The 12,973-nt window shown below is 45.0% G+C and overlaps 1 protein-coding gene across 3 annotated transcripts in view; it reads right to left on the reverse strand.

Annotated features, from left to right (window-relative positions):
* Nucleotides 1-11,326, reverse strand: part of LOC111568903 (spectrin beta chain, non-erythrocytic 1-like) — a 37,715-nt gene extending 26,389 nt beyond the window's left edge. For 2 of the 3 annotated variants that reach the window (XR_008601374.1, XM_023270778.3), the window contains exons 1-2: nucleotides 11,171-11,326; nucleotides 5,414-5,639 (exon numbers count right to left, since the gene is read on the reverse strand). Coding sequence is in view for 2 of the 3 variants with exons in the window: in XM_023270778.3 (XP_023126546.2) it covers nucleotides 5,414-5,570 (157 nt within the window). In the remaining variant the exon portion in view is untranslated. Of the gene's footprint in view, nucleotides 1-156; nucleotides 557-5,413; nucleotides 5,640-11,170 lie in introns of those variants that run through there. The other variant, XM_023270780.3, reaches the window with a different exon arrangement.
* Nucleotides 11,327-12,973: the final 1,647 nt, after the last annotated feature.

A 12,973-nucleotide genomic window follows, 5' to 3' on the forward strand; every position in this document is an offset into this window, starting at 1 on the left:
CTGATGTCAGATTTACCTGAGACCAGGTGAATTTCTTGACCTGGACCGTTTAAATTCTCTTTTCGACCCCCCTAGGAGGCCTCGACCCCCAGATTGAGAACCGTCCCACCTGTCAGTCACCCTGCCCCAGCCAATCAGACGGAGGCCTGTGCTCACCTTGCAGCTGTTTGAAGCGCCCCTCCAGCAGGTTGCAGTTGACCTGCAGGTGAGGCGGCTCGGCCGACGCACACTCTGCCTCCATCACACCTGATAAGGTTTATCTCCCGGCGATAGCGCAGCTGTTAGCAGAACATCTGGAACATCTGGATCCTGGTCCAGTCATCAGAGTCCAACACGGTTCAGAACCAAGACCTTCTGTCCAACAATAAGAACTCCTCTTTCTGCTGGAAACACCAACTAGTTTCCTCCTTTATGAGGAAAATAGATTTTAAGAGGTGACTTCAGACCTGATGTCTCCAGAAACACCTCCTCAGGTTGAACTTCCAGCTGGAGAAGCAGTAGAAACACGAAGAAACTCAACAAGGAGCTTCTGTCCTGCTGGAAAATAAACTAAAAAGACCAATAAATAGAATCCCAGATGCTCCACAGGACCGTCCTCATTTTGAGCTGAGCGGAAAGAGTCCAGAGGTCGCAGTGCTGCACACACTAGCCCCACCCACTAAAAGGCCCTCGCCCACAGCACACTGTAAAAAATCACAGCGGCAAAAATCCCACCTCTAACTGAACAAGTGAACGTCCCACTGAGAGTTGCAGGTTTAAACCAGCTTCTGACTCATTTAACTCACCGGGGATCAGTTTGTGTCTCGTTTTTGTCCTTTTGTGTCTCATTTTTGTCATTTTGTGTCTCATTTTTGTCGTTTTGTGTCTCATTTTTGTCATATTGTGTCTTATTTTGTCGTTTTTGTCTTGTTTTTGTGGTTTTGTCTCGTTTGTCTCATTTTTTGTCGTTATGTGTCCCGTTATTGTCATTTTCTGTTTCGTTATTGTCATTTTGTGTCTCATTTTTGGCATTTTGTGTCTCGTTCCTGTTTTTTTGTGTCTCATTTTTGTCCTTTTGTCTCGTTTTTGTCATTTTGTGTCTCGTTTTTGTCGTTTTGTGTCTCGTTTTTGTCATTTTTTCTCGTTTTTGTCATTGTGTCTCGTTTTTGTCGTTTTGTGTCTCATTTTTGTCTATTTGTGTCCGTTTTTGTCGTTTTGTATCTCATTTTTGTCATTTTATGTCTTGTTTTTGTCATTTTATGTCTTGTTTTTGTCGTTTTGTGTCTCGTTTTTGTCGGTTTGTGTCTTTTTTTCTCTTTTTCTGTGTTGTTTTGTGTCTTTTTGAGAATTAATTCCATGTTCACAGACCCTGAAAACTTCCACTCTGCTCCTCTGTTCACTGTTTCTGAGCCATGCCACATTTATTTCATCATGGTATTTTTGCTTTGTTTTCATCTCTTTGTGCTGGTTTTAGCTCCTCATCCTGTAGCTGTTTTTCTATCTCCATGTCTAATCTCTACTCTGCTCATCATCTGAAGATGTTCCACCATGCTGGATGGATCTCCAACAACCTGGGGTCCGTTTCATGAAGCAGGTTCAACAAACTCTGAGTGTAACCCTGAACTCTGAGTTCATCTACTCTGAGATAGGAAACTCTGAGTTTTCGGTTTCACAACGGCGGATTTGAGTTGGTTAAATCAACTCAGAGTAGTTTCACCCGGAGTTAAGCGCGTGCACCGCAACTCTGAAAAGCCAGTATCAATGGAGCGCCGATTCGACGAGTCACCATGGCAACGGGGAAGCGGAGGACTACATCGTTTGAATTGGAAATCGTAATTCGCTTATATAACAAGTTTGAGCACGTTTTTAGAAAGAAGTGCAGCACCGCTGCAGCTGCAAAAGAGAGGGAGATGGTGTGGGAGAACATTGCTGCCCGGGTCAATGCGTAAGTTTAAATCACAATAATATTACAGGAAAACTGTTTGAATGGTAGCCTATTAAGTTATTTCATTTAGGTGCAATCCCGCGGGGGAGAAGGGCATGTGGCAGAGGCTTAAGATGAAATATAAAAACATTTTTAAAACAGGTAAGAAGTCGGCATAATCTCATGGAACTACCTCATTTTGATCATGTTTTACATTGTAAAGTAGCCTAAATATTAAGTGGCTGTTTGACTGTGCAGTGGTTTTATCCCACACATAGCCTAAATGTCTGCATCCATATCATGTTCTGTTAAATAATTAAGCCTATTTAAACTAACACAGACTTCTACTCAGCCAACAATATATATATATACACACACACACACACACACACACACACACACACACACACACACACACACACACACACACACACACACACACACACACACACACACACACACACACACACAGAGCCTTGATGGCTCTGACAGGTTTATGTCCAGGGATAACGACAAAGAAAAAGTCATTTCAGGGCCAGGAACACTTTTCTGACCGTCCTGCATACAGTTGCCTTACTGAGGTGCTCTGCATCTCCGACATTATATAAAAAAACGTCCATTTGTAAAGAACCGCAGTGCATCACACAATATCTGCTGGGATGTGAGAGCATGACTGCGTTTGGTAATGTTGCAAATGTAAGGACGGATGAGGTTGTATGTAGATTATGGACTGTGACGTGAAACGGTACCGCTCCAAAAGATAATTGTCTGGAAATGCGAGAACATCTATGCGCGGTCTGATAACAATCTCCCGACGAATATTTAATTCTCTGCGCAGTAATGCTGCTCCTTCATCCACTGGATCGTTAATAAAAGGACATGACATTTTGACACACGGCAGAACTAGACTACGCCAAAACTTGCCTGATGACTGACTGAATGAGGAAATCAAATCGCGTATGTGGCTGAAAGAGGGCGGAGACAGAGAGAAACTCGAGGTTTACTGCGAAAAACCTGGTCTCGACCAGGTTAGAGTCATAGAGTCTGTTACTACGGTAACTGACCGAGAGCCTCAGTTACCCCTCTTTGTGAAACAGGCTAGAGTTACCCCTCTGTCTCTCATTTGAGTTACCTCCCTTTGTGAAACGGAAAACTCAGAGTTTCCCTCATTTCAGGGTTAACAAACTCAGTTTTCACTAAACCCGCTTCGTGAAACGGACCCCTGCTCCTCTGTTCTCTGGTTCTGCTGTATTTATCTTATTGGTTTTCTCTGAGGAAACACTGCCTGCAGTTCAACTAGAAACTCTTTGAATGTTTTGGTCTCAGCTGCGTCGGTCCTGGAGAACCAGAACCATGAAGAGGAAGGTTCTGGTTCTGCTGGATCTGCTGCAAATTGTCTGAACCAGGTTCAGTTCCAGGTTCAAACAGGTTTAGTTTCAGGTCTGAACCAGGTTCAGTTCCAGGTCTGAACCAGGTTTAGTTCCAGGTCTAAACCAGGCTCAGGGTCCGGGTCCTGCTAGTCCACAGTACCAGCTATGGACCCCACACTGACAACAGCGCAGGAGTGTGTTCTCAGGATGTTTGTTCCTTGTTTCCGTCCTTCAGTCTGGAATGTGAGGAAACAATGGAGGGAAACACCCCCACACCCCCATGACATCATCGTCCTGCTGCGACACCATTGGCCGACATGTTCCACACTGTAAAAAGTCTGTCATCAGGTAAAGGTGTGTTTGGACCAGCAGCTTGTCTGGGTCCATGTAGGGACCAGTGGGCAGCATGTCATCTTCAGGTCTGTTCTGATGGGAATTTATTATTCTGTTCTGCTATGGATGGTGGAACTCTCTGCTAATCAGGAGATTGATCAGGTCATTGATCAGGTGATTCTGAGGTTTAAATATCAGCTGATCTTCTACAGATTCATAGAATTCTCAGTCCACAATGAAAAACGTCTAAAGTTCTTCACATCCCCGAGTCTGTTTTATATTTTCTATCCAAAATCAGTCCAGCGGCGCCCCCTGCAGTCATTAAGGAGACATCACTACTGGATAAATAAATAAAAGCAGCAGAAACAGAGAACAGAGGAGCAGGTAGTTGGAGATCCATCCAGCATGGTGGAACATCTACAGATGATGAGTAGAGTAGAGAAGAAAAATCTGGAAACATGGATACAGATGAGGGGATCAATCTCTCTAACTAGATTTAAGGTGGACTGTTAAGGTGGTCAGGTTCCTCTAACCAGATTTAAGGTGGACTGTTAAGGTGGTCAGGCTCCTATAACCAGATTTAAGGTGGACTGTTAAGGTGGTCAGGTTCCTCTAACCAGATTTAAGGTGGACTGTTAAGGTGGTCAGACTCCTGTAACCAGATTTAAGGTGGACTGTTGAGGCAGTCATCCTCTCTGACCAGATTTAAGATGGACTGTTAAGAAGGTCAGGCTCCTCTAACCAGATTTAAGGTGGACTGTTGAACCAGATTTAAGGTGGATTGTTAAAGCAGTCGTCCCCTCTAAAAAGATTTAAGGCGGACTGTTGAGGTGGTCAGGTTCCTCTAACCAGATTTAAGGTGGACTGTTAAGGTGGTCAGACTCCTGTAACCAGATTTAAGGTGGACTGTTGAGGCGGTCATCCTCTCTGACCAGATTTAAGATGGACTGTTACGACGGTCAGGCTCCTCTAACCAGATTTAAGGTGGACTGTTGAACCAGATTTAAGGTGGATTGTTAAAGCAGTCGTCCCCTCTAAAAAGATTTAAGGCGGACTGTTGAGGTGGTCATGCTCTCTAACTAGATTTAAGGTGGACTGTTGAACCAGATTTAAGGTGGACTGTTGAGGCGGTCGTCCTCTCTAACCAGATTTAAGGTGGACTGTTAAAGCAGTCGTCTCCTCTAACCAGATTTAAGGTGGACTTTTAAGGTGGTTGTGCTCCTCTAACCAGATTTAAGGTGGACTGTTGAACCAGATTTAAGGTGGACTGTTGAGGCGGTCGTCCTCTCTAACCAGATTTAAGGTGGACTGTTAAGGTGGTCAAGCTCCTCTAACCAGATTTAAGGTGGACTGTCGAGGCGGTTGTCCTCTCTAACCAGATTTAAGGTGGACTGTTGAACCAGATATAAGGTGGACTGTTAAAGCAGTCATCCCCTCTTAAAAGAATTAAGGTAGACTATTGAGGTGGTCATGCTCTCTAACTAGATTTAAGGTGGACTGTTGAACCAGATTTAAGGTGGACTGTTGAGGCGGTCGTCCTCTCTAACCAGATTTAAGGTGGACTGTTAAAGCAGTCGTCTCCTCTAACCAGATTTAAGGTGGACTGTTAAGGTGGTTGTGCTCCTCTAACCAGATTTAAGGTGGACTGTCGAACCAGATTTAAGGTGGACTGTTGAGGCGGTCGTCCTCTCTAACCAGATTTAAGGTGGACTGTTAAGGTGGTCAAGCTCCTCTAACCAGATTTAAGGTGGACTGTTAAAGCAGTCGTCCTCTCTAACCGGATTTAAGGTGGACTGTGGGCTCCTACCTGCCAGGGCCTTGATGCGGGAGCGTTCGAAGAGGCGGGCTGAGCTGTTCTCGTTGTCCCACTCATCGTCCCAGCGGTTGTTGACCGTGTCGTTGCTGCTGCTGTACTGTTGCTGCAGCTCCATGTGGTCGTACTCGGCGGCCACCGTCGTCATCATGACCGTTCACCTCGGACACGCCTCGATGTCAGCGGGGACACGTCCACATCAGCGTCTTCAGGCCGAGACCTGCAGGGACAGAAAGGCAGAATTAAAGACGAGACATTTGTGCAATAAAACCAGATGTTCGGTGTGGGGGACATCATCTGATGTCCAGGTCTCATGTTTCTGTCGGCCTCCAGGTGGCGCTGCAGCCTCATGTTGCTGCTCCGATCGATGGGCCAGATCGATGCCATCTGCCTCTGAGGCTCTTATCTCAGAGTGCAGAGGGCTGATGAGGTGTTCGCTGTCTGTTGTTGAGAAGAGTTCCTCCCTGGAGGCTCCATTAGAGCTCTGACAGGAAGCTCCACTCAAACCGCTTCACGTTTAGCAGCTGCAGCTTCGACCGGCGTCTGGTGAAGGATCTGCTGATCGGAAACATCTCCACAGCTCCACAAACAAACAGCTTCACAAACAAACAGCTCCACAAACAAACAAACAAACAAACAAACAAACAGCTTCACCAACAAACAGCTTCAAAAACAAACAGCTTCACAAACAAACAAACAGCTCTACAAATAAACAAGCAGCTTCACAAACAAACAGCTTCAAAAACAAACAAAAAGCTTCAAAAACAAACAAAAAGCTTCAAAATAAACAAACAGCTTCACAAACAGCTTCACAAACAAACAAACAGCTTCACAAACAAACAGCTTCGCAAACAAACAGACAGCTTCACAAACAAACAGCTTCGCAAACAAACAGCTTCACAAACAAACAAGCAGCTTCATTAACAAACAGCTTCGCAAACAAACAGCTTCACAAACAAACAAGCAGCTTCACTAACAAACAGCTTTGCAAACAAACAGCTTTGCAAACAAACAAACAGCTTCGCAAACAGCTTCGCAAACAAACAGCTTCACAAACAAACAGCTTCACCTACAAACAAACAGCTTCACAAACAAACAGCTTCGCAAACAAACAGCTTCGCAAACAAACAAACAGCTTCACAAACAAACATCAGCCTGGAATCAAACCCTCACGACTGGATGAATCCGACAGAACGTCACTGAGTCTGGTTCGGTTCTAGGAGGAACTTCAGCTTCATTCAACACTTTATTGACCTGCAGCTCCTCAGGAGCCGGACAGAACCTCTGAGAACCAGATCTGACTGCAAAGAGAATAAAAACTCATATCTAATCTAAAGCTGGTTTAAACCGACCCAGAACTGGTTTAAACCAACTCTAAACAGCCCAGAACTGTTCTAAATCCAGAACTGTTCTAAACCAGTTCTAAACTGGTCCAGAACTGGTTTAAACTGGTCCAGAACTGGTTTAAACCCAGAACTGTTCTCAACCAGTCCAGAACTGTTCTAAACCAGTCCAGAACCTTGTCTAACAGGGACCTAAACCACCATCACACCAAGTCTCTGAGTCACCAGAATAAAACTGGTCTGAATCCGTCCCACAGCCCAGAACTGTTCTAAATCAGCCCAGAACCCTCAGGAACATGAATCACATTCCACCATCTTTGTTCTGCTGCACCAACAAACAGGACTCCAGCTCGGCCCAATTATTGAGTTCTGTTTAGTTCTGTCTGGTTCTGTTGGTGTTCTGTTTGGTTCCATTTAATAAGTTCTGTTTGGTTCTGATGGGTTCTGTCTGGTTCTGTTGGGTTCTGTCTGGTTCCGTTTAATAAGTTCTGTTTGGTTCCGTTTAATGAGTTCTGCTTGGTTCTGTTTGGTTCTGTTTTATGATTTCAGTTTGATTCTGTTAAAGGAGTTCTGTTTGGTTCCATTAAATGAGTTCTGTTTGGTTCTGTTTGGTTCTGTCTCATGAGTTCTGTTTGGTTCCGTTTGAGTTCTGTTTGTTTCTGTTTAATAACTTCTGTTTGGTTCTGTGTAATAAGTTCTGTTTGGTTCTGTCTGGTTCTGTTAGGTTCTGTCTGGTTCCGTTTAATGAGTTCTGTTTGGTTCTGTTTCATGAGTTCTGTTTGGTTCTGTTAAATGAGTTCTGTTTGGTTCCGTTAAATGAGTTCTGTTTGGTTCTGTCTCATGAGTTCTGTTTGGTTCCGTTTAACGAGTTCTGTTTGTTTCTGTTTAATAACTTCTGTTTGGTTCTGTGTAATAAGTTCTGTTTGGTTCTGTTTGGGTCTGTTTGGTTCTGTCTGGTTCTGTTAGGTTCTGTTTGGTTCCGTTAAATAAGTTCTGTTTGGTTCTGTGTAATAAGTTCTGTTGGTGTTCTGTCTGGTTCTTTACCTCCAACTGTGGTGTTCTGAGCAGTGAACAGATGTTGAACATCTTCCCAGATGTTTGGTTCTCACCTTCGTGAATATCTCAGATATAAAAACAATAATTTAGTGAAGACCTGCTGACGTCTGGAGGATTCACATTTATATTTATTAATATTTATTTGTTTACATTTATTTATTTACATCAGCATCTACATCTACTGTGGTCTGAAACCTGACTCCTGTAGAACATCTGGTTTAAGGGTTCTCTGGGGAACAGCTGGGATACAGGAAGTCCTGCAGCTGAGCATCATGGGTAACGTATTCTCTAAATCTGTCAGTGATGTCACACTGAGCTCCTATTGGCCATCGGGGTCAGCTGACCGGAGCTAATGTCCGTGACATCAGTCAGAGCAGAGGGCCAGGGCCCCCAGGGGGCCATGAATGGACCCCATTGCCAGAACACGCCAGGATCCCAGAGGTCAGAGGTGGAGCGTCTCTATGACAACGGTGATGGCAACAGGAACACAAGAGAACGAAGCAGAAACAGAACACGTTCCATGATAACATTATTATTATAAATATTATTTTATTAAAATGACTAATACATTATTTGTTATTAAAATAATTATATTTATGATAAAACAGAACTGTGTTAAGCCCCACCCCTCCCTCTGAAGTCACATGACTCCCCATTCCATTACCATGACGACCACAGGAAGCTCCTCCCCCTAAAGTCATCATCACTAAAATTGCAGTTAGCCTAGCTTAGCCTAGCTTAGCCTAGCTTAGCACGACAGCTGACAACAGAACAACATTCCTAAATACACGCCTGTTGTAGAGGGGTGCGTGTGTGTGTGTGTGTGTGTGCGTGTGTGTGTGTGTGTGTGTGTGTTGGACGTGAACAAATGGTTTCTCCAGAATCACCATCAAACATTCCTGACAGCTGAGGAACACTGAGCCCCTGTAAACGCACACATGGACCAGAACCTGGTTCTGACTCGAGTCTCACATAAAGAACCAATCTGGACCCAGAGTCCTGAACTTGAAGGAGACAGAACAGCTGTTGAGAGCTCTACAAACCTGCTTCAAAGCAGAGTCCAAAACTATTGGAGGAACAACGTGAGAACCGGTTCTGAGCGTGTATAGAACCATCCAGAACCAAGGGTAGAGTCCAAACCCAGAACTGAGATAGAACCAGGACCTGTTAAAAACTGATCTGAAGCAAGTTTATGTAAAACTGGAACTAAAGACCTAAAGAGATGGAGATGGGGACTGTGGACATCAGAGGGACGGAGAGGAGGACAAGTGGCCGTTCAGGGACTGAGTGGCGTTCAGGGACTGAGGGACGTCCAGATGTCTGACGGTCAGAGCTCTCTGCAGTCGGCTGAGCTCATCGCTCTTATTGGATTTATTCATTTCCTGGAGAGCCGACCCCACCCAGCTACACTCACTGCTCTGACCTGACCAGAACAAGAACCAGACCAGTTCCAAAACCAGTCCAAGACCAAAACCAGAACCAGAACCAGGTCTGAAAGTGAGTCTAAACCACAGCAATACCAAATAAACACACCAAAGCACAGTCTAAACCAGTTCCAAAACCAGTCCAGAACCAGACCAGAACCAGAACCAGACCAGTTCTAAATAAAATCAAAAACCAGGGAAGAACCAGAGCCAAGTCAGTTCTAAACTAGATCTAAAACAAGCACAAATCCAGGTCAGAATGACAAGTAGAGCACAGTAAAACAAGGTTCTAAACCAGTTCTATAAAAGTTCTGAACCAGTTCTTTAAAAGTTCTGAACCAGTTCTGAAACCGCCGTCAGGGAACCATCTTCCTTCTCACACAGTTTCTGGTTCTGGGCCTCCAGGATGTTTTTTAAACATTAAAAAAACCTTCAAAGAATGTTTTTAGCATCTTGAGTGGAGGTGAAAGGAACCACAGGGAACAGATAGAGAACGTTCCCCAGACACATTAATGTAACCATCAGAGAATGTCAGGAACATTTGAGGGAACATTCTCTAAACATCGCAGCAACTGGGAAGCATGGGAACGTTGGGAGAATATTAGGAGAACATTACAAGATTGTAGAAATGTTCCCAAAACATTCCCTAAATCTTTCCCAGGAACCTTTGGTGATGACGTTCTTCTTCACTGAATTGAATGTTCTAAAAAAAAAAAAACACTAAGAGAAACCTTTGAAGAACATTCTCCAAACGTTCTGTGGGCATAAACACACAGAACCTTTCCTGAACATATTTTTACAGCTGTGACAGAACCTCAAGCTTAAACACAACAGTGAAGGACGGAACCGTATGGGAATGTTGGGGGAACGCTGGAGGAACATTTGGATCCGGACGTTTGAACATCAGTCCCAGAACGTTCCTCATGATTTCTCATGTACGTTATTTTAATGTTCTCCGAAGACCAAACAGAAACGTTGAAGAGGTTCTGCATTGGTGAACCCCTCAGGAACATTAGAGAACAATGACAACGTTCTCTAGATGTTTGAGAACACATCTAGAACATTAGTTTGTGGACTGAAGCTTCAGATCATCCACTGCTGGTTCAATAAAACATCTGAAAATACTGAATAAAGAACCATGAGAGAACCTTCAGAAAACCTCTGCTGAAGCCCGTGGAGAATGGAACACTTTGGGAACGTTAGAGGAACGTTAGAGAACCTTAGAAAACCTTCACAGAACGTTTCTGCAACCAAATATCAGGGTTCTCATTGGATCTGTGGTCTGTGATGTTGTTGTTTGGTTAAAACAACGTTTGTTTGCGAACCTTCAGGCAGAACCTGCAGGAGGGGAACCAACAGAACCGGGTTTTACCGAGCGGAACCAGAGGGACCATCGGTGAGATTCCGCAGTGTCCCGGGCCGTGTCCCGGCTCCGAATGCACTGAGGCCTGCTGCTGTTTTCCAGCATTTTCTCCGAAGCTGCTCTCAGACGGGAGACAGCAGCTGCAGGTCAGACACATCCCGCCCGGACCGCCGCTGAAAAAAAAGCACCCGCAGACGTGCGCAGATCCGCCTGTTATTGTCCCGGCGGCTCCATTAGCGCACTCCGGCCTCCTCCTCCTCCTCCGCGGCCACGCCTGTCTCCGGCTGCATGGCGCACCGTTATTATCCTCCATCCTCCGGCCTCCAATGGCTGCTGGAGGCGGAGGACGAGCGGCGGCCAGGCGGGCTGAGGGGCGCCGTGCTCGCCTGCGGAGGGTGGCCGGAGCCAGACGGAGGACGGAGGACCGGGCCTCCGGACACTTTGAGCGGGCAGAATGAGCGGAGTCTGGCCGCTACGGAGCGAAGTTAGCGGGGATCGGAGGCTCCGGAGGAAGCGGCGGCTCCGGAGCTCCAATCACGGCAGGAACAGAACCGGAGCGTCTTACCTGCTCACTGGGCACCGAGGATCGAGCTGCAGGAGAACCGGAGACCGCAGACCGGAGAGCACCGAGACTCGGACGGAGACACCGGAGGGAGGAGGGGGCTGTCCGGACTGCTGCAGGGAATGACGGGAAAGATCCGCACTGCCCCCCCCCCTCTCCCCGGCTCCGCCCTCCGCTGCATCAGGCCCAGCCCCGGGGGCACCGGAACCGGACTGGTCCCGGCTCTGGTCCACGTCTGTCTGGGACAAAGATCCGGATTCATCCTCAGGTTCTGTTCACCAGAACTGACCCAAAACACCGACACCCTCAAGAACCAGAGGAAGGTTCCCGTTCTGACCGGGTCCAGAACAAACAGAACCACGAATAAAACACCGAAACCCTTCAGAACCGGAGGAAGGTTCCACTTCTTACCGGGTCCAGAACAAACAGAACCACGAATAAAACAAAACAAACCTTCAATGATCAAATCAGAGCTTTTATTGATATTAGATGACTGGAAGATCTAAAATAAAATTATAATAAATTGAAATATTAAAATGATCCAGAACCAGCAGGTCCAGAACCAGGTCCAAACAGTTTCCAGACTCTGCTGGTCCAGGTGAGCTGTGACTGAACTCACCTGCAGGGGGCACTGCTCATTCAGCACGGTGACGTCATGTGGTGGGCGGTGCTAAAGCGATGCTGATTAATAATAAGTTTAATCGATCTGAGACAAACAGAGATTCAGGAAATAAAACATGAAATAAACTAATAAAAGAGTTCACGTTTAAAACTTTCTGCTGCTGAAAAAGGTTTTAATCTGAAAGTAGAATCAGATCCAGTCAAGTTCAGGTTCTATCAGGTTCTACGTCCAGGTTCTATTTATTTTCTTCTTTCTAATTTATGGTTTTCTGTCCTGAGTCCTGGAAATGTTTTTGTTCTTTGTGTTTTTTAATAATGATAAATTTACGGCAGCAGAAAAGAACCATCAGAGTTCAGAACCACCTTAAAGCTCCGTGATGCTGAAGATCTCAGGAGAACCCGGTTCTGGTTCCACAGCCAGAGTCACTTTATTCCAAAAACGTTCTGAGAAAGTTCAGCAAAGTTCTACTGATGTTTCAGCAGGACATTCTCCTGTAGTTCCCAGAATGTTTTTCTTAAAGGCAGGAGGAATGAAGATGTTCTATTGTTGGAACGTTATGCTCAAATGTTGTGGGACGCTATAGGAACATTTAGTAGGACCTACAGTGTTTCCTCAACAACGTCCTCAGAACATTCCAGGCACAACATTCCACCTCAGTTAATTCATCACATTACAGGAACATTTTATAAAGAACGTTCTGTCATCTGAGGCCTCAATAACTTCTTCAAAACATTTTTGGAACATTGTGTTGAAAGCCTCCTTCCTTCATATCATTGTGGGAATGTTTTCTGGAAGAACGTCCTACAACATGTTCAATCAAGAAAAAAGCAAAATGTTGCACCTTTAAAGTCACATTACAGGAAAATTTGAAAACGTTCTGTAGAACAAATGTTCTGTCATCTGAGGCCTCAATAACATCTTCAAAATGTTTTCTAAGTGTTGTTTTGAGAACGTTCTTCCTTTGTTATGATAGAACATCCCCTGAATGCTGACATGAAAACATTATATGAACTTAAAAGGAACATTGAAAATGTTCCTAAAATTTTGAGCATTTTATTAAAACATAGAACTTGAAGGAAATGCCGTCTAACATTGAGGGAACGTTCCAGAACACTGGTTGGATGTAAACAGGTTCTCTGATGGAACCTTCAGAAGCTGATGATGTTTAGCGGTGAAGAGGTTCT

This window comes from Amphiprion ocellaris, chromosome 4 (assembly GCF_022539595.1).
Source record: "Amphiprion ocellaris isolate individual 3 ecotype Okinawa chromosome 4, ASM2253959v1, whole genome shotgun sequence".
Classification (NCBI taxonomy): Eukaryota; Metazoa; Chordata; class Actinopteri; family Pomacentridae; genus Amphiprion; species Amphiprion ocellaris.